The 22,512-nt window shown below is 47.6% G+C and overlaps 1 protein-coding gene across 1 annotated transcript in view; it reads right to left on the reverse strand.

Moving 5' to 3' along the window:
- Positions 1-14,801: 14,801 nt before the first annotated feature.
- The window catches only part of CCDC6 (coiled-coil domain containing 6), a 41,292-nt gene continuing 33,581 nt past the window's right edge, over positions 14,802-22,512 (reverse strand). Inside the window, exons 7-10 of the mRNA XM_015423369.1 lie at positions 22,038-22,194; positions 20,910-21,010; positions 18,307-18,431; positions 14,802-15,151 (exon numbers count right to left, since the gene is read on the reverse strand). Coding sequence (XP_015278855.1) covers positions 14,960-15,151; positions 18,307-18,431; positions 20,910-21,010; positions 22,038-22,194 — 575 coding nt within the window. The 3' untranslated portion in view covers positions 14,802-14,959. The remainder of the gene's footprint in view (positions 15,152-18,306; positions 18,432-20,909; positions 21,011-22,037; positions 22,195-22,512) is intronic.

The raw sequence follows: 22,512 nt of genomic DNA on the forward strand, positions 1-22,512 counted from the left end.
AAGGGCTTCCCCTGTCGGCCAGCTGTCCAGGGGGCGGGTAAAGGTAAAGGTTCCCTTGCTCGAAAGCCAGTCGAGTCCGACTCTAGGGTTGTGCGGTGCTCATCTCCGTTTCAAAGCCGAAGAGCCAGCGCTGTCTGAAGACGTTTCCGTGGTCATGTGGCCAGCATGACTAAACACCAAGGCGCACGGAACACTGTTACCTTCCCACCAAAGTGGTACCTGTTTATCTACTTGCAATTTCTTGCTTTCAAACTGCTAGGTTGGCAGGAGCTGGAACTAGAGACGGGAGCTCACTCCATCATGCGGCACACTTGGGTCTCGAACTGCTGAACTACTGACCTTCCACAGCCTGCAGTTCAGCGGCTTAACCACTTGAGCCACCGCAGCTCCAGGGGGCGGGTAGAACCCCCCAGAAAGAGGATAACCCCTGCCAAATGGGTGTGTGTGTTTGTGTGTGGCAACCCTAACACTGTTTGGGACCAACATACCAAAAGTCCCGCCTACGCCCTTATGAATACAGTTGTCAGCTCCAGGTTGGAAAATTCCTGGAGATTTTTTTTGGGGGGGTGGCATCTGAGGAGGGCAGGGTTTGGGGAGGGGAGGGACTTTAATGGGGGTATAACCCCTAGAGTCCACCTTCCAAAACAGCCATTTTCTCCAGGGGAACTTGTTAAGTCACGAACTTAACAGAGTCGGAGAGTGATTCAGCAAGAATGCGGCCTTTATTCTTCAGCTTCGTTACTTCTCCAACACGGTACAACAATCGCCAGCCAGAACCCATCGAAGTTCATACACTGGCTGCTCTGTATTTAAACATTCCCGGCTAATGTAGCCACACCCACTGTACAAATAACAACCTATCAGGTTGAAGAGATAATGGCCAATCACAAGCGATCCCGCTCTGCGAGGTGATTGGATGACACGTCCTTGGCTAGTGCTCCTATTGGTTACATTAGGATCCTAGCCCAGGCTGTAGCTTAACATGAGATGGCAATGAGCTGGTTTACCACATAGGCATTCAATGTTAGCTATTGAATACACTACAGAACTCATCTCTTGCACCTAGAGATCAATTGTAATCCTAGGAGATCTCCAGCCGCCACCTGGAAGACGGCAAGCTCACTTATGAACCCGCCCGACCACTTTGGTCATCTTTGGATGCCATACTTTGGGTGCCCCTCCTTCTGAGAGCAGGCGGGTCAGAAGAACCTGGGAGAGGGCTTTCTTTGTCATGGCACCAAAGCTCTGGAATTCTCTCTCTCCTCAGGGCGACCCGCCTGTCCCCCCCTGTGGCCAGTCTCTTCTTCACCAGTGGGTGAGGACTTTTTGTATTTCATTTGGCATCCCCTCAACGATCTTTCCTTCCTAAACCATGTTTTAATTGTTTGTTTTTTTAATGTCCTGGATGTATTTTAACTCTGTTTCTGGTTCAGTGATGCATGTGAGGGGTGTGTGTGTGTCTCTGTGTGTCAATAAATAGAACTGTGATGCCCAGGGGTCATTTCGCAGAAAAAGAGGTGCAGGAGCTCATTAGCATAACTCATTAGCGTAACTTATTTGCATATGCCACACCCCCTGACATCACCGGAAGTGTGTCAGAAGGCAACACCCACCGCTCAGGCTCCACCTGACTGTTTTGGATTGCTAGCTATGGGGGGGGGGGACAACATGCAGATCTGTCCTCACAGAGGAGGGACGGCTTGTACCTGAATAAAACTTGGTCTTAAAGGTGCCACTGGACTGTTTTGGACTGGGGGGGCCAGGGGAGCTCTGCAACTTACCTGGCTGCTTCTTGCTGTTACTGAGGGCTGCTGGGAGCAGGGGGCGGGGCTTGCTGCATGTGCCCGCCCCCTGGGCTCTTTACTGCCGGAGCTCCGCTCCTGTGCGCTCCCACAGGAAATGACCCCTGGTGATGCCCACTTGGGGGGGGGCACGGGAACATCGTACCTGGGGTCCGTGGGGTCTTGAAAGCACCAGCCTGCCCGTCGCGGCTTCCTCGCACAGATGGTTTTTCTTTCCAGTTGACTGTTCCAGGTACCTGAGGCTGTGCTTATCTTCACCTCCACCTCAAGGTTACAAAAAATCACGAAGGGGAAGAGGCGCCGGACTGCAGCCTGCCTCTTGGCCTAGCAACCTCCCTGGGACAACTCTCCTCCCTCTCCAGCTTCTTCTTCTTCACCCCTCTTCCCTCTCCTGGCTGGCTTGAGTTCCCTTTCTGCTCCTGGGCCTTCTAACTCCAGCCCTTTCCTCTTCCTGGAGTTCCTCTGCTAAGCTCTTTGTGTTCCCCGTGCCTTAGCTGGCTCGCGTTCTCCACGGCCCATGCCCTGGCCCCAAACAGCCATTGCTCCCTTGCCTAGGCTCAGTGGTCCTTTCGTAGAAAAAGAGGTGCTGGAGCTCATTAGCATAACTCATTTGCACATGCCACACCCCTGACATCACCGGAAGCGTGTCAGAAGGCAACACCCACCGCTCAGGCTCCACTGGACTGTTTTGGATTGCTAGCTATTGGGGGGAGGGGGGAAATGTGCAGATCTGTCCTCGCAGAGGAGGGAGAGCTTGTGCCTGAATAAAACTTGGTCTTAAAGGTGCCACTGGACTGTTTTGGACCGAGAGGCCGGGGGGGGGAGGCTCTGCAGCTAACCTGGCTGCTTCTTGCTCTGACCGAGGGCTGCTGGGAGCAGGGGGTGGGGCTTGTTGCATGTGCCCGCCCCCTGGGCTCTTTACTGCTGGAGCTCCGCTCCTGTAGGAAATGACCCCTGCCTAGCCTGCTGACCGTCTGCGCTTCCCCGTGGCACGCTGCCCAATCTGCGGCTACCACAGCTGCATCCTCCTGCAAATGCAGATCTGGGCAGCTGTCAGTGAACACAGGGAAGAAGCCTTGTTGCTCTTGGAAGTACCAGATGTGATGTCCCAGTGTCTCAGCCTCCAGAAGCAAGTGACCACAGAGTTGCAGGCAGATAGGCAGACCCTAAGCATCTTCCCTGTTTATTGTCACTGAGAATCCTTTTGAAGTGTAGATCAGCACTTTTAGGGAAAAGCAACTTCCTTCTGTCTCCTTCCTCTCTTCTCTCTCTTCCATGCACACCAGATGGAGAGGCGGGATGCCATAAGAGAAGCCATGTTGGATCAGGCCAAAGGCCCATCCAGTCCAGCTCTCTGTGTCACACAGTGGCCAAAACCCAGGTGCCATCAGGAGGCCCACCAGTGGGGCCAGAACTCCAGAAGCCCTCCCACTGTTGTCCCCAAGCAACAGAGCACCACTGCCCCAGACTTAGACTTTTCCGCTATACCTTGTGGCTAATAGCCACTGATGGACCTCTGCTCTATATGTTTATCCAATTCCCTCTTGAAGCTGTCTGGGCTTGTAGCCACCACCACTTCTTGTGGCAGTGAATTCCACGTGTTAATCACTCTTTGGGTGAAGAAGACCTTTACCTATAGAATAAGTGCAGGCGCATGAGAACATCTGGTGTAAGACAATGGGTTTAAAGAAAAGCGCTGTGAACTAGGAACGTCTCTCTTCAAATGTCATCTTTACCATGGAATCACTTGGAGTGGCCTTTTGCAAATTGTTCAGCCGTGCCCTCTGCAAGACAACTGAATTTATATGACCTCAAGAACCCCCGTCAGAGGAGCTGCTGGAGCAATCTGAAAAGTACATATAAGTGGTATTACCCACAAAAAAGGCTGGGGTGGATCCAACTATCCTCCAGGTAGCCTTCTCGAGGCTAAGGAGTCTTCCTCCAAGTTCAGTGGCTGGTCCTCCACCAGGAGAGCCACTTCACTTGGAGGAAGACTCTTCTTAGCCTGGAGGAAGGCTTCCGACTTGAGCCCAAAAGGAAAGGCGGGGTACAACAATATATTAATAAATAGACAAAACTTTGCTCAGTGGAGAAGTAGGATAAGAGTAGGTTCCACCCCACTGTTTAATCTCACCTGCAGGATGAGAACTTGGGGTTCATTCTTCCCACTACCAGCAAATATTCCTCATTCTCTCCCAGTGACACCTTCTGCCCTGGCTCCCCCCTTCCAACAGTACTTGGACCATTATCCTGCTTCCTACTCTTGTAAAGGATCCCAGCCATTAATAATGGTTCCCTATTTCCATGGGAAATGTGGAGCTGCGGTGGCTCAAGTGGTTAAGACGCTGAACTGCAGGCTGTGGAAGGTCAGTAGTTCAGCAGTTCGAGACCTGAGTGTGCCGCATGACGGAGTGAGCTCCCGTCTCTAGTCTTCGGACAGCGCTGGCTCTTCGGCTTTGAAACGGAGATGAGCACTGCAACCCTAGAGTCGGACTCGACTGGCTTTCGAGCAAGGGAACCTTTACCTTTATTTCCATGGGAGGGAAGGTGGCATAGTATAGCCTGATCTCATCAGATCTTGGAAGCAAAGCCGAGTCGGTACTTGGAAGGGAGACCACCAAGGAAGACTCTGCAGAGAAAGGCAATGGCAGACCACCTCTGCTTCTTATTTGTCTTGGAAGCCCCTTGCTGGGGTTGCCATGTCAGCTGCAACTAGATGGCACTTTACACACACACACACACAATACATTAATTTACAGTTGCTACTGCACATAATCATACCATACCATACCATCATGGTGCTAGATAAGACTCTTGAGAGTCCCTTGGACTGCAAGGCGATCAAATCAGTCAGTCCTAAAAGAACTCAACTCTGTTCCCTGGAAGGACAGATACTGAAGCTCAGATACTTTGGCCACCCGATGAGAAGGGGGCACTCACTGAAGAAGACCCTGATGCTGGGAAAGACTGAAGGTAAAAGAAGAGGGGGACGGCAAAGGATGAGATGGTTAGACAGTGTTACCGATGCAACGAACATGAAGCTGAGCAAACTCCGGAGGACAATGGAAGACAGGAGGGCCTGGCGTGATCTGGTCCATGGGGTTGTGAAGAGTCAGACTCGACTGTGCGACTGAACAACAACTGCAGGGAAGGCAGCATGGTACAGCCCGATCTCATCGGATCTCAGAAGCTAAGCAGGGTCAGAACTTGGAAGGGAGACTTTCAAGGAAGACTCTGCCAAGGAAGGCAATGGCAAACCACCTCCGCTTCTCACTTGCCTTGGAAGCTCCTTGCGGGGGCTGCCAGAAATTGGCTGTGACTTGACAGCACAGTTTGCACACACATTTCCATGGGCTCTTGCTGACTTTTCTTCTTAGGGTGCCGCAGAATACCAGGAACCGGCTTTCACTTCCATACAGATCAACAGCATCTAGTAATTTAAATAGTAGACCCCTTTTTCTCCCCAACATTTATAGCGCCAATTAGTAACAAATACATCGTTGCGCAGGCCCCATATCTTAAAGTTTTGGAGTCCCGTAAACTCAGGAGGGCATATACACTGGCTAGATGCTCGGCCTTACCCTCTGCAGTTCTCGAGGGTAAATTTTAAAAAATTCCCCGATTGGAGAGGCTATGCTTATGTGCATTGGGGGAGATCGAATCCCAGGAACACGTGTTCCTGAGATGCCCGTTATTTGAAGAGGCTCGTGCTAAACTTATTAATCCCCTTCTGGCAGGCACTTCGGATCAGGACAAGATGGAGAACTTGTTTCTTAATCTTGAACATACAGCCCTCCATCAGATCGCGAAATTTTGTTCCTTGGTGGTAGAAGTGCATCAGCAGGATGGTTGTCACTAGGGCCAGGACTGTTTGATTTTAACTGGTACCGTTCCTTTTGGTACTATATTTTATTCTTTTATACTATACTGTGCTTTATGGCAGTCATTCATTCATTCATTCATTCATTCATTCATTCATTCATTCATTCATTCATTCATTCATTCATTCATTCATTCATTCATTCATTCATTCATTCATTCATTCATTCATTCATTCATTCATTCATTCATTCATTCATTCATTCATTCATTCATTCATTCATTCATAGACCCCTTTTTCCAAGGCTCTGCTTAGGAAAGGGGTACGGTCTTATTTATTTATTTTTTTAAAAAATAACCAATAAACCTTATAGCACTTTGCCTTCTTGTGATCTTTTAAATTACAGGCTGCATTTGACCCCTTTTGAAATGTGGTTAAACTTGATCAGCAGCACGATATACTGCTGCGCTATCTGGAAGCGCGAGATGTCTTCTGCAGTGTTCCGCAGCCCAGCCAAAAGCTGCAGAGGAACAACAGGCGGGAACAATGAACCTGCATTTCCCTCTTCTCCCAGCGCCAACTATCCGTTATTTTAAGGCCTTGAAAAAGTGCAATGCCTCTTCTTGTTGTGGCTCTTTTTGTAGCAGGAACTCCTTTGCATATTAGGCCACACACCCCTAATGTAGCCAATCCTCCAAGAGCTTACAGAGCTCTTCTTACAGGAGCTACTGTAAGCTCTTGGAGGATTGGCTACATTAGGGGGTGTGTCGCTTAATATGCAAATGAGTACCTGCTACAAAAAGAGCCCGTATGCATAACCTTGCTCCCTGTCATTTTGACTGGCTCCGCCTCCCGCAGCAGCACAGTCGATCCAATCAGTCAATCCTAAAAGAAATCGAGCCTGACTGTTCCCTGGAAGGCCAGATAATGAAACTGAAGCTCAAATACTTTGGCCACCCAATGAGAAGGGAGCACTCACTGGAGAAGACCCTGATGCTGGGAAAGATTGAAGGTCAAAGAAGATGGGGACGGCAAAGGATGAGATGGTTAGACAGTGTCATAGATGCAACGAACATGAAATTGAGCAAACTTCGGAGGACGGCGGAAGACAGGAGGGCCTGGCGGGATCTGGTCCATGGGGTCGCAAAGAGTCGGAAATAAACAGACTTTCAGCCCTGTGCAGTAATCTTAAATCTTTTTTGCAAAGACCAATGAAATGGCCCATTCAACCCTTTTCCCACTGAAATCCGCAGGAGGTGGCCATTAGATTATGAATGCATTGGGGCTGAATTACCACAGGGAAGGAAGATTCAGGCCTCTAGACTCACAAGCACACTAAACAAACGCAAAAGAGGTGCTACGCAGCTTCTTGGAAGGCAGTTATCCCGAAGACACAACTTGTACGGCATCTCATCCAAGAAAAGGAAATGCTTTTGACAGCCCCTGTTATTAATCTGTTCCTCCAGAATTATAATTAGCGTCAAACTACTTTTGTAACAGTTGGCCAAGATCCAAAGAACCCAGAAGTCTCTTCTGTATGCAAAGCAAAGGCTTCCGGGCCTTTCTTCTTCACAGCAATTCTCATAACCCCCTTGGGGTCACCAACTCAAAATGGGAAGTGCCTAGAGATTTGAAGGTGGGGACGGATCTCAGTGGGGTATAATGTCCTTCCTCCAATGCAGCTGTTATCTCCAGGGGATCTCTCTTGTCTGGAGATCAGATAGGCCCTTCTCATCTGTAAAGCCATTCACAAGGGGAAATCAACACCGCAGATGAAAACAATGACAGCGCGTGTCTTTCTGGGTATTGTCTTTGCTTGTGTCTATAAGGGTATCCATGTCCATGAGCAACATAAGCAGAATAAATGCCAAAGGGTGAGACACTTCTGATGCTCACTGCGGTTGGGGGGGGGAGCTGTGGGGCCCCAGGAAGCCATGTTGTTGGCCATGTTCTGGTTGTGGTGGCCATGTTCTGGTTGTGATGGGAGCCCTGCCCGCTGATCAGCTGGGCACCAACGTAGTCACTGGCTGGTTGATTGGCAGGGATAAGACAATCTCACCAATATGCAGGGGTCATTTGGGGGGGGATCGCGGGGGATCGCAGTTCCCCTGGGTGAGGTATGGGGGGCGGGGCACATGACGAAGCCCCGCGCCCGCCTGGGGCCAGGGAGGGCCTTTGCGGGGCTTCCTTGCACTCCCGCCGGCCTTGCAGGTCCACCGCCAGGTCCCTCATGGGGCTCGGCAGTGGAGCTGCAAGGCCGGCGGCGGCGGCCAGGACCGTTGGGGGCAGGGTGTGTGGCCTTATGACACACTTCCGGTGATGTCAGGGGGTGTGGCCTTATGACACACTTCCGGTGATGTCAGGGGGTGTGGCATATGCTAATGAGTTATGCTAATGAGTTCCCCTAGCTCTTTTTCTATGAAACGACCCCTGCCTATATGGTTTTCCATTTGTGCTTACCTTACAATAGTAGGCTGATGCAGTGCTAGGGAGGAATTAGCTGTGTTAGTCTGTTGCTGCAAAATAGTCCAAGAGTACAAATAGCACCTTTAAGACTAACAAATAGCACCTTTAAGACTAACCTTTAAGACGAAGACTAACTGAGTGGTGGGTGTGGCCTTATGACACACTTCCGGTGATGTCAGGGGGTGTGGCCTTATGACACATTCCGGTGATGTCAGGGGGTGTGATATATGCTAATGAGTTATGCTAATGAGTTCCCCTAGCTCTTTTCTAGGAAACGATCCCTGGAGTAGGGAGCAATCATGGGGCTAAAAGAAGGTAGGAAGCCCTCTCCAAAGGCTGGCCTTCAAAAGCAAGACCTATCAACGAATCAGCCCTTCAACTCTATGAGGCCTATTAGGATAAGCCAGTATTTGCTCCAGCCCAGAGACAAAGCAAGAAAAGGACAAAGGTGAACTCTTTCCAGAGGACTTAAGGAAGGGGATGGATAAGGAGGTGGGGGGATGCAGAGGGGAACCCAAGTTCGGAGCATTACAATGAAGACAAATTCCTGCCCCAAAACAAATAAAGGGGATGGAAACAGAGGGAGGGTGGCATCATGGGACCAAGCATGAGTGAATACTGGCCATGTGTTGTTTTAATTAGAGATGCCAACCTCCAGGTGGGACCTGGGGACCCCCTGGAATTACAGCTCCTCTCCAGCCTACAGAGATCAGCTCCCCTGGTGAAAATGAGGTCCCTGCCCTCCCTAGGTTCCACCCCAAATGTCCAGGGGTTTCCCACCCTGGATGTGGCAACCATAGTTGTTTTAGTTTCTGATAAGGACTAAGAAAGGAAATCAGACTAACAACAAATGAAGTGAGCTTCTCTTAAATCATGTCCTGGTCCACTCAACAGTTACAATGAAGAGTCCACCAAACCTTCAAACACTCATAAAAAGGCATTTTGGACCCTCTCTTTCAAACTCCACTTATGCTATATAAAGATGGCTGCTGCCAAGACAATCAGTCAGCACCCGTCTTAGCAGTTTCCTTAAAGGAAGAAGAATGGCTAATTCTAGCAGGCCGATGAAAACAGGAAGCTAGAACCTCTATATGCGGGAAACTGAGCAGCAGCTAGTGTTGCGGTTTTGCAATTGTAAGGGGAGTCATGTTGGGTCAAGGCAAGAAGTGGAGGTAAAGTTAAAGGTTCCCCTTGCTTGAAAGCAAGCTGAATCCGACCCCAGGGGGCGGTGCTCACCGTTTCCAAGCCGAAGAGCCAGCACTGTCCGAAGACGTTTCCATGGTCATGTGGCCAGCATGACTAGACGCCGAGGCACATGGAATGCTGCTACCTTCCCACCGGAGCGGTACCTTGGTGCTTGGGGGACCCAACAGTGAGAGGGCTTCTAATGTCCTGGCCCCACTGCTGGACCTCCTGAGGGCACCTGGTATTTCTGGCCACTGTGTGACAAGAGTGTTGGACTGGATGGGCCACTGGCCGGATCCAACATTGGCGTCTCTTATGTTCTTATGTACCTATTTATCTACTTGCAATTCCTTGCTTTCGAACTCCTAGGTTGGCAGGAGCTAGGGCCAGAGACAGGAGCTCACTCCATCACACAGCACTAGGGTCTCGAACTGCCGAGCTAACAACCTTTCAGTCTGCAGCTAAGCGTCCTAACCACTGAGCCACCGTGGCCCTATCGAAAACCTTACAGGGTCACGATAAGTAAGCTGCAACCTGACGGCAATTTCTGCCATTAAAACTATTTTTATGTAAAAGAATGGAACGAAGATCATCCGATGTCATTGTTGGGCTGCCTAATGCCAGAGCCTCCGCAATAGCCTGATATGAAACCATGGTCAGAGAACCGCATCCTGGTATCAAACGAACACCCTCAGGAATTGGGCAGACATTATTAGATTTTCCAAAGTCCATTTTAGTACCAATTGTGGCAGGTCTTGAATCTTCGGTTGACTTACTTGTGAACAGACAACATTGTTGTCAACACTGATACAACAAGAAGCTTCACTCAGGGGATGGTTCTAGACAAGGAAACCATGGTGTCTTTCAAGTGAAGCGCTTGTTGCACCAGACAGGTCTTTCCCTTGTAGACAATGAAGATGTTCTGCTATAAGCAAAACAGAGTGAAAAGCACATTCTTTTGGGTGAACATCTCTCCTCTGAACATGGGAAGGTTGCTGTCCCCGTAGCCGGTGAAGCACAATCAATGTCACCAAACACTTTCAAAAACCCCTGGGGGCAGAGACTAGGCTGTCGGGAAGGGCTCAGGATGGGGGGCATTTTCCCAGCAGCAGCGCACTTCCCAACCTCCGGAGAACAAATACACATTTGCCAGTTTTTTGCTTTCACCTGAGAACAAGAAGCAAATGGGAGAGAGAAGAAGAGATTGGATTTATACCCCGCCCTTCACTTGGAGTCTCAGAGCGGCTTACAAACTCCTTTCCCTTCCCCTCCCCACAACAGACACCCCCTGTGAGGTGGGTGGGGCTGAGAGAACTCTTGACAGAAACTGCTCTTTTTCAAGGACAGCTGTGCCAGAGCTTGTGACTGACCCAAGGTCACATCAGCAGGTGCAAGTGGAGGAGTGGGGAATCAAACCCGGTTCTCCCAGATTAGAGTCCGCACACTTAACCACTACACCAAACTGGCCTTCTATGACACTTCTATCAGACAGTCTAACTGGAATACGTAACGCCCTGTTAGAGAGCTAGCTGCAATTTCATATCCATTGCACTGTCATTTCATTTAGGCAATATTATGCTTCTGTTATTATGCTCTTTTATCAATATTAGCTTCCAGCGTGCAACAGGTATGTCGAATTAAAAAAAACCCACCAAACATTCTGGGCCCAGTTTCTGCCCCTAAATGTTTGAGATCTTTTGACAAATGACTTTGTATGAACTAGATCTTAAAATGACCAGCACTATAAAATGAGCTACACCTTGCTAAGGATTTATGTTGTTCTATTTCAGGGGCCGCCCACCTTTAAAGCCTGAAGACACCTTTGGGATCCTGACACAGCATGGTAGCCCTGCCACAAAATGGCTGCCGTGGGAGGTGGAGCCAGCCACTAGCTTACCTTTAGTCACAGAGTTAAGATCCTTGTCTTGTGGTGGCAGCTGCTGCTGAAGCAATGTCTTTTTGAATAGGCACAGCCAATCAGATCCCCAATGGCCAATCAGAAGCCTTGCTGGGCAAAAGCCCCATCTGGCCCCTCCCACTTTCGAAAAACACTTTGGTGGGCTCCAGAAAAGGTGTTGGCAGACAACAGGGCCCCCACGGGCACCATGGTAGAGACTCCTGTTCTATTTGTTTTCTCCAACAGTGTCAAAACTGGTGTCGATTTTGTAACCATCTGATCAGAGATCTGTTTACCTGCAACTCCTGTAAACTTTCCCAACAAATTCAACCCCCCCCCGGCCAAGAATTCACAAACTTAAATGATTAAAGCCAATGAGTACCTGCTCAGAATAGATAAAGGTTTCCCTTGCTCGACAGCTAGTCGAATCCGATTCTAGGGGGCGGTGCTCATCTCCGTTTCCCAGCTGAAGAGCCAGCGCTGTCCGAAGATGTTTCCATGGTCATGTGGCCGGCATGATTAAACGCTGAGGTGCACGGAACGCTGTTACCTTCCCACTGAAGTCGTACCTATTTATCTACTTGTAATGTCTTGCTTTCGAACTGCTAGGTTGGCAGGAGCTGGGGCCGGAGACGGAAACTCACTCCTTTACGTGGCTCTAGGGTCTCGAACTGCTGAACTACAGACCTTCCGGTCTGCAGCTCAGTGTATTAACCTCTGAGCCACCGTGGCCCTTGTTCAGAATACAGAGTCTATTTAAAAAGTCATTTTGACTGGACTATATTAACTGGATAGGGGAAAGTGAGGTAAGAACTTCTAAGGAAAAAATGGTGAGGATTTTCAAAAGGGAGATTTTTCAAGCTTACGACATTTACTGAAACTACAAACGTAAGAAAACCATTTGCTTGACTGGCACAGAGGGTCACGGGTTAGTGGTTAGAGAGTTAGGTTTGCCATGTTTGTCTTTGTTTTCAATGTACACACCTATTATATTAAAAAAACACCCCATCCTATTCTGTGCCCTTTCCGACCTGTCCTTTAACTGCATGGTCAGCACTGATTGAGGACTGCCTAAATTCAAAATGTGGAAGTCCCTTGAAAACACAGTTTCAGATCCTGGTTTAACAAGATCCCTTGTTAACTTTTAAACCACAGTCCCAAAGAACTGCTTAACCATGCATAAGCAAGGAGGGAAGAATTTGCTCCAGGGAAATATGAGACTGTGGGGAGGAAGGATGCATGACTTCCTGGGTTTGGACCTCCAGTTCTTAACCCTGGCCAGACAAGGAACCAGCCCTCTACCAGCACTGGCTTGATGACAGTCCAACAGTTGAAACTGAACCAGCCAGTTAGGACGCAATCCCCATTTCTTTGGCTCCCACGAAAGATATAATATTTGGTATTAAAGACCCTAAGGCTTTTGGTTGAGGGAGCGGGCGCCCACATACGGCCTCCCCAAGGTTGCTGTCTCCTACCTATTGGCCACCCATCTGCCAGCAACCGGCCATAACAATCAGTAGTAATGGGTCAGAATTTGCACCAGCAGCTATAACTACTGATTTAAAATCTTTATAAATGTAAATGTTTTATTGTGTTGTAAACCTTATTGTAGCATTTGAGATGATGTGACCCGCCCTGAGCTAGCTCACGGGATGGGCAGGATACAAATACGAAAAATAAATAAAGAAAGAAACAAACCCAGTCCAAGCCCTCTCGATTTTAAAGGGAGAATGTTAAGCATCTGTCAGTGAAATCAATGGGGACTAGACAAGGGGGCGTCTGCCCACCACAGCTGGTTTCAGTGGGAGAGGTAAAGGCATACACAGATGGAGTACTTGACACAGAGAGTACTCCAAGGTAATTGCATACACAGTTCTCTCCAATAAAAATCAAGGAGGCTCAACGAAGGGATGGGATCACATTTGTTTCCAACACTTATATAGTTTCGTCGAAGGCTTTCACAGCCGGAGTTCATTAGTTGCGGCAGATTTTCCGGGAGCTGTTATATAGTTTGTCCTCAAGGACGTGTGTGGCCAAGCTGCTAAGGTATGCCACCAAAGCTTTCGTAAACAAACTGCATTTGTGTGTGGTTAAGAACAGATGTCTTGTTAAATAAGCTACTGACTGTCATATGCATCAAATAAGGTCTGGTTTTAAATGTGTCATTAGCGACGTGAAAGCACGCACACTTTGTGGTCACAACGTGGCTCTTTTGAATGGACTGCTACATAGGAGGCCCCACCACCACTGTGGTTAAAGCACGCCTTGGAGCATAGGAAAGTGACGCCTTTGCGGAAGGGGATGCCGTATCAAGCAAAAAATAAAAAGTGACACTTTTTGTTCCACTGCAAAGTGAAACCAAACAATTTATTTGTGTTAAATGGAAAGAATGTATCTCAGAATACATTTCTTTATACATTGTACCGGCTTACGCTGCTAAATATGCATTTGCTATTGTCACTTAAACTTCCTCTGTAAATCTGTTCTTTTTTTTTTCCTACCAAGCAATACAACATTGTTCAGCTGTTATACCAATAGGCTGCTATAAATGTGCACTTTCAATCATATTTTCTTTCTGATTCTTCTTTGAACGCATACAATAGTTGCTCAGACTTCCAGAGTGGAAGGGGCAAGAAGTGTCACACAATTAATATATTTTAAACATTGGGGGGGGGGAGATCAGTCTGGTCTGTTCTTTTTTTAATGCAAATCACTTTTTTTAATGGCAGAAATCAGAACACACTTGAATCAGCCACAAGGATCTTGTTGGCAGCACCACATTTCACAGAAGATCGTCGTGACGGGGGAAACAACAGTACAGACAGGTGTTTTTTTTTTACAGATCAACATGAGAGAGAAATGAAAACAATCAACTCTTAAGGTTCATGGATCGATACATTCTATATACTTCGACGAGTCGGGCTTCCCACATTAAACTTCAGACTGTACCACACACTGGAGAAAAAGGTATTCAAAGTTTTTAACAATGTTATCTGAAAAGTAAGGGGATGCCATTGAGAAAAATTGAGCTTGGGCACCGAGCTGTCCGACTTTCAACTTTTGCACTAAAAAGCTGCACTTTTGTCGTTTACTGAAATGTAGCGCTTAATATACCGTATATGCTCAACACGTAGCTGTACTGTCTTGGGAGTTCATAATAGACAGCCGATGCCCGTAAATTTATATGTAAATTGTCATGAAAAAATATAAAAAGCTGTCCCTTTTATCTTACAAACCTAGAAGCCCAGGAAAGGGGGGGGGGAATAAAGCTTTGGGAGCTCAGCAGAACAAAATGCCGTAAATATCAAACAGAGGAGCAAACATTCCAGCCAAGAGAAAGGACATACACGCAAGTTCAAGTAAAACACTGATGGAATCTTTGTTGTTGTTGTTTTAAATTAGTGTTGTTGATCCACAACACTGGCTGCAGGTGAGGACCGCTTCAAAATACGACACGCTTCTTGCACGGAAGACACTTCTGGGTAACACTAATCACAGACCGCTCCAGCGTAAGCGGCCACATTTTTTCCATCCTCCACGTGTAAGTTTCACGCTACCGCCTACGCCAAAGTGCTTTCCATGTATGAACCGTGCTACTGTTTTGAAGGAGCCCGTGGACAAAAAAAAACCCCTCCCCAAAACATGTACAACACAATTAAACAGTGAAGCCTCGAGAAACTTCAGTGCAAATAAGTAAAATCCGAATATGCCGCTGTAAGCCTTTGGCTTGTAGTAAACTGCTCGGTGTCATGAGTCCGACTCTGAAGACAGATTTGCTGAGCGCGTGCACTAAGGCTGAGATGAAGGATGCATTGAGTGTGGAAAAGAGGCCGACTGGGAGGTTGATGACTGGACCGGCAGCTGCACGGGGGGCGGCGGAGGGGGCGGAGCAGGCTGCAGCGGGGTCTGCGTGTTTGGAGAAGGAGGAGGAGTGGGGCGTTTGAATTTGTCAGGGCTGTTGCTTCTTCGTGGTGAAGGCCTCTGTGGAACCGAACATACAAAAAAGAAGGGGTTGAATCGGCTGGTTCTTCAAACCGCCCCAACACGTTCCCATAGCAAGCCAATGAAAACATCAGTTCCGATGCAAATTAAATCCAGACAATAAAATGCAAAGGAGGTTGTTTATGGGCCCAATTAGTTGCCAAGCTCTTTCAAGGGGCCCACACTAGCTTTCAATACCCTCATGACCTTTGTCCACTTTGAGCTACAATGCAAAGCTGCTGTTCTCTGACATATCCCACCCTATACGGATTGAGCAAAGCGGACTCACACAACTGGAGTAGAACGGGCAGGAGCAGCTGAAATGTATGTGTCTTAGAGAATATATACCTTGAAGTACCGTAGTTCCTGGAGCGCACATAACAGGCCAGCTGCGGCACATCAGAACTGATATCCGATAAATGGATGGCCCCATAAACTCTGTGTGTTTTATGAAAAACATTACTGGGGCTCTTTCTGTAGCAGGAACTCCTTTGCATATTAGGCTACACACCCCTAATGTAGCCAATCCTCCAAGAGCTTACAGAGCTCTTCTTACAGGAGCTACTGTAAGCTCTTGGAGGATTGGCTACATTAGGGTGTGTGTCGCTTAATATGCAAATGAGTACCTGCTACAAAAAAGAGCCCTGCTGGAAATATAGATTCAGAAGATTGCCATGAATCACAGCTAGTGGACATCGGGTGCGCAACCAGACTTGCTTAAAATGTAATCAAGCGGATCTTCTGGTCTTTCTGATACACGAGGAGTCAGGAATGATTTCACCAACTCATGTTAAAAAAAATAAATACCCGAGCCCACAACACAACAAAGAACACACATGCTCCCTTTTGGAGTCCAACAGCAAAAGAAGAAAAGAAGATAGGTCTATCAGTGTCTACTAGCTGTGGTGACTAATGGGAATCTCCACCTTTAGAGGCAGTCTACCTCTGAATCCCAGAGCCAGGAGGCAACGTCAGGAGAAGGCCTCGGCCTCTATGCCCTGTGGATGGCTGTCCAGAGGAACTGGCTGGCCGCTGTGTGAGACAGGACGCTGGACTAGACAGACCACTGGTCTGATCCAGCAGGGCTCTTATGTACAGTCCCTAATACTGGTTACCTGCCAGAATGCAGTTTTATTACAAGAATAATGAAATGTAATAAAACTACTGAGGCTGGCAACCCTCACATGGAAGTTTTGTGGTTTCTAACCAGCGAAGGTAGAAAACGAGGAGGTCACTAGGCATGAATCATAGTATTGTGCGGAATCTAACAGAACTACCTGTCAGATCATAACAGCTACGGATAAAACCGAGGCCTCCGTTTCCCAGAATGAGGGGGAGTGGAGTCTTCGGAGTGTTTAAACTGCGTCATAACTCTGGCCCTCAACAGACAAGCCTACGTCCTGCTCCCTTCTGGTAGGACTCCTAGTCTGGGCCTTTCGCTCCTTCCAGGAGCAGCTGTTAACCCATGTTAACCTGGCAGCCAGGCCCTCACGGTGCAGCAAGAGGTCTGGTTTTATGGAGTCTGAAAGTCCGCATGCTTTCTGAGTCAATATATTGTCGAAGGCTTTCATGGCCTTCTGTAAGGAGTGGGGGAAACTAAAAAAAGGGGGGGGAGTGTCTACTAACCCACCAAGAAAATCAAAATGGTGTGTTCCAGCACATTCCTACTTTTAAAGTGTCTTCAGCCCGTTAATTGGCTTTTGATCTATTCTGAGCCAGCCGCTGACTCGCATAAGCCACAGGAGTGGCCCAAACATTCATTAGTTGCTGTAGATTTTCCGGGTTGTGTGGCCGTGGTCTTGGCATTGTCCTCTTTATTTTTAAACTCTCCTCTTTCCCGTTGGAATTGTATTTATGTTGATGAATTTCAATGGCTTCCCTGTGTAATCTGACATGGTAATTGGAATTCCAGTTTAAAAATAAATAGGGCATGGTTTCCTGTCCTGGAAAACACAAAAGGCTCTACATCTGACAACAGCACTACAGATGAGATTAGAATTTCAACAGCCAATCCATGTACAAAAGAACCTCCTCAGGAAACAGGAAACCTCCTCAGGAAACAATCCATATACAAATGAACCTCCTCAGGAAAGCTCCTCCATTAGCATGTTCACAGCCTGGGGAACTCCTACAAGATAATGACTCAGCCTTACCCCAACTTCCTGAGTAGATATAAATTACCTGCCTACCGTTTTCTTCTCACCTTGACACAGAGAGTACTCCATCTTTCTGTGTTATACCTCTGAGGATGCCAGTCACAGCTACTGGCGAAACGTCAGGTCCTACAATGCCAAGACCACGGCCACACAACCTGGAAAATCTACAGCAACTAACTTGCCGAGTCACTTTGAGCTTTTAAAGTTGTCATTAGGGAAGCACTTCATAAAACAGAATGAATAAATAAATATAGACAGGAACACACAGTCATGACGAGAAGGTAACCACTGCAATCCCAGCACTGGCAACTACCCAGGACAGAGGAGGAGGAGGAGGAGATTGGATTTATACCCCGGCCCTTCACTCAGAGCAGCTTACAATCTCCTTCCCTTCCCCTCCCCACAACAGACACCCTGTGAGGTAGGTGGGGCTGAGAGAGCTCTGAGAGAACTGTCCTTGGAAGAACAGCTCTGACAGAACTGTGGCTTGCCCAAGGTCATCCAGCAGCTGCAAGTGGAGGAGTGGGGAATCAAACCCGGTTCTCCCAGATTAGGGTCCGCACACTTAACCACTACACCAAACTTGCTGATCTGCGAGTGTGGAAGGAGGATGCCTGTCCCAAGGTGGGACCGACCTGCTCCCTACTCTGAGTGCCTAGTATCTGTTCAATTCAATTCTTATGTATTCAATTAAATGCCTTTCCCACTGACCACAGTGGCTCAAGGCGGTAAAGGAAGGTTTCAGCAGCAAGCAACAAGAGAATTAAAACCATAAGCAATCCAGAGAGACATAAAAAATGCGGTGCTCGTGCTGCACTCAGCAAAGCAAACTGTTTATTGATGTCTATCAGCTGTGGAATAAAATGTCCGTGATGGAAGCAGCAGAAAGGGAGAAGCAGGGAATGCATGGGACTCTGACATTTGCAATGAAGACGAAGACAGAACTTCCACATTTTACAGGACCCGGTTTTTCGTGACGCGTTCTTCTGAAATACTCACTGTAATGCCATGGGATGGTCCCATGTGCTGCACATGAAGGCCTGGGTTGTTATAATAAGACACGCCGGCTCTGGTGAGTGAAGTTGGGGGAGTAAAACCAACTGTGTGGCTTGCATATGAGAGACCTAGAACAATGCAATTGACGCGTTAAAAACACACCTACGCACCCAAACCTCCAGCCAGTGTATTAGAAACGAGTGATCAACAGTCACTACCTTCTAAAATGTTTTTCTACGCTAGACAAATAAACCGTGTTGGAAAATCCGTTTGCACAAAAATGATGCGTGGCCCTGACAAAGTCAGGTGACGCCAATTCTTTTGATTTCTGGCCTGCTCTACGCCAAAAGTGTGGTGGGAAACATCAAGAGTAGTGTTGCACAGAGGTGGGTACGGAATGTTACTAGAATGTCCTCTATCTCTTTATTAAAACAGTTTCATATTTCCGCCCAGTACCCAAGCTATGGTACAAAGATTTAATGCAGTTAAATGCTTTACAGTGTAATGTGCCATGCAATGTGATTTATCCAACATATTATAACTTTGTAAACACAATCGGAAAATGTTTGTGTTGTTACTGTTATAATTGTACCAATTAATAAAAAATAAATAATAATAAAAAAGGAGGCTCCAAGCCAAAAAAAGAAGAAGAAAGAAAGTGGCAGGCAGGCTTGCCAGTAAGCTGATTGGTGCAAGAGAGCTCTTTCGTCTTCCACCACTGACACCTTCCGTCTAAGTGGCTCACGGCCACTCAGGGCAGCCACAATCAGTAAGGAGTGGGGAAAACTTAAAAAAAAGGGGGGGGGGAGTGTCTACTAACCCACCAAGTAAATCAAAATGGTGTGTTCCAGCACATTCCTACTTTTAAAGTGTCTTCAGCCCGTTAATTGGCTTTTGATCTATTCTGAGCCAGCCGCTGGCTCGCATAAGCCGCGGGAGCGGCCCAAACACAGCCAAACGAGACAACAGGTGCCTCAGCAAAGCATTACAACCGTGGCCCAGTTATGCAATAATGTTTTCCTGTAATTAATAAGGACACCTTTTCCTTCTTGAATACTCAGAAGGGGCCCAGGATTTGTGATGCACGTTCCAGATCTCCACACTGCTTTATTCCACCTCTCAGCCCTCTTGGCTTCTGAGGTCGCTTAAGACGAGAACGACTGAAACATTTTGGAACAACAGTAACAACACATTGACAGGAAGGCCAACAGCTCTGCAGAATAACAGTTAACTCCTGTGATTCAAGCAGCTGGAGGGAAGCAAACAACCCCCTCCCCAGGGCTATTTTTGGGCAGGAACGCACAGGAACGGAGTTCCGGCTGGCTCCCGAGTTGGCCACGCCCAGCAGGAACTCATTAGCATAATAGGCCACACCCAACAGCAGAAACGCATTAGGATTGGCTACATTAGGGGTGTGTGGCCTAACATCCTGCTACAAAAAAAGGCCCTGGGTTTTGACAACAAACAAGGTAAACAGAATAAGAAGCAAAAGGTGGGTGTGGCTGGATGACCACACTTCTGGTAACATGGGGGTGCGGCCTAATGTGCTAATGAGCTGTGCTGTCAGGGGTGTGGCCCAATATGCTAATGAGTTCCTACTGTTGGGTGTGGCCTATTATGCTAATGAGTTCCTGCTGGGCTTTTTCTACAAAAAGAGCCCCATCCCCAAATAATTAAGCAGCATGCCTACCGACACAAAGACACCTGATCAAACTGGGTGCCAAGTGAATGGCTGAGGGCAGAGAGTTCTACTGCCAAGGTGCCACCACAGAAAATGTCTTGTCTATGACAACTCCCGACTTGGCCTCTAACGGTGGGGACAGAAAGATTATTGTGGTGGCTCGCTGGGGCCCCATGCACGCACCCCACGCCCCGACTTGAGACAGAAGAGGCCGGGTGGCTTATTCTTTCCAGACCTAGGTTTCACTTTGTTTTAAGGTTCTTCCACAGCATACCATGAAGCCAAACACAATAAAGCCTTGGAGGAGGGGAAGAACCCTGCAGGCCAACTGGCAACCAATCAGGCTTGCCACCAGGTGCTGAGATACATGTAATCAGCCGCACCTGGGAGGATGACTGCCAAGTAGGGCCACAGGGAGGGCAGCCCAGAGTTTGCCTGGCTCTGTGATCTTCTGCAACAAAACTGCCACAGGAGGTGGTGGCGGCTACAAGCATGGACGGCTTCAAGAGGGAATTAGATAAGCATATGGAGCAGAGGTCCATCAGTGGCTATTAGCCACAAGGCATAGATAGGGGCTCTGGGGCAGGTGATGCACTGTATTGTTGGTGCTTGGGGGGGGGGGTCAACAGTGGGAGGGCTTCTAGTGTCCTGGCCCCACTGCAGGACCTCCTGATGGCACCTGGTATTTCTGGCCACTGTGTGACACAGAGTGTTGGACTGGATGGGCCTTTGGCCTGATCCAACATTGGTGTCTCTTATGTTCTTATGAAATGCTGTAGCCAGCCAGCTGCTAGTCCACATCAAGTGTATGGCAGGGGAAGTCAATATGCCCCCCCCCCCCGGGCATATACTCTTGTAGGGGCGCATGAAGACATCACAATGCAATACAAAACTTAAACATAAGCTAGTAAGTACATATATTTACCAGGTGATATAGGTCTGCTAGAACTTGGTGAAGGTGTGTAAGGGATTGGACTGGACACAGTGCGAGGTCTTAATCCTTGTGCAGACATCTCGTTAAAGTATCTGATTAAAAAGAGAAAAGGATTATTTCTTTGTTCACTCCAGACCCAGGCTCCTTCGTAGGCTATCATGGACCAAAATACAATCAGGCGGCATCACACAGTCAGCCGTGACGGTAAAGTTTAACTGATTAAGCCGCTAGATAAAAGATACTCAACAATGATTATTTTTTTTAACTGAAATGTGTATGATAAAATCATGTTAAGATTTCTTCAACTCGATGACAAGCCCTTTCATCTTTCCAAAGGAGTGAGAACTTTGACCTACTGAGATCCGAACGGTATTAAAGTTATAGAGCGTATCCGGTTGAGAGTTGAAGAACTAAGAACATACGGATTTTGTTTTGTTTTTGAATGCATATGAATAAAATTAAAAACAAAACCTGATGACACATCTGAGAGCCAGGGGACCTTAGCATGTTCTTGTTCCTCCGTGGAGTCCTCAATCTGTACTCTAATTGAATTCACAGATCAACTGGTTCACCACCAGGCTGCCAGGAGACACCCCTCCAATTACGTGTGCCGCTATGACCCAGAAGCACCAAGGGCATTAAAGAGTGGGGCCATGTATGGAAGCGGGATTTTTTTTGGTTCAGATGCACCTCATCTGATGCTTCCATAAACATGGTCCCATAAGGCAGCGAGATCACAATATATTATAACAAACAGACGGCCGGCATATAGAAGTCCCAGTTTCAAGTGTCGTCCCCCCCCCCAACGATCCAAAGCAGAGTACAATTTGTCTCACACGCTCAGTGTTGTATTGCTACACTTCTCTCTTCCCCCAGTCCACCTTGCAAGCTGACCATGCATGGAATTGCTCAGCATTAGTTGTGTCAGGACACGAAGTGGGCTGTACATCACACTGCAGAGGGGAAGAACTCTATACATTTTTGTGGCAGCGCCGCGTTTTTATGACTCACGGCTCTTTCCCTAGGATTTAGAAGCCTCTTTTTGGAATGTGTATTTAATTTCTTTTGATTCCTTATGAAGTCACTGCTGTACCACTTGCATATACCAGCAACACAAACCTCTCATCATCCATTTCCAGGCTTGATTCGCTTTCCGACAGCTGCCTGCACAAGGCTTCTCTTCGTTCCATCTCTCTCTGCAGTTTTCTTTGGAGCCTCAAATTCTCTTCTCTCATGTGACGTTCTTCCTCTAAATACTGTGCCATCTTCTCCGAATCTAAAATGTCAAGACTTATTTTGTTTAGCAGCTCTTATTAGCCAGCGCAGTTTCATGTTTCAGATGTGCTATAAACACCGGTACGTTTTTAGAATTCAGAACTTGGTCTCTACCAAGCGATGAGAATATAAGTAGCATCACAGATAACCCTACTTTCTGGGGTCAACAACCTTTTATAAATTCAACCAACCGAACAATGTCAAAAGAAGCAAGAGATCAACAAAGAGTGAGCATAAAGAAAGCCTCCTTGCATAACTGAAACTATACTCTAACATTACTGGTGATTGACATGTGGATTAATAATCCATAGAATTTCTG

This window comes from Gekko japonicus, unplaced genomic scaffold (assembly GCF_001447785.1).
Source record: "Gekko japonicus isolate JY-2015 unplaced genomic scaffold, Gekko_japonicus_V1.1 scaffold1677, whole genome shotgun sequence".
NCBI lineage: Eukaryota > Metazoa > Chordata > Lepidosauria > Squamata > Gekkonidae > Gekko > Gekko japonicus.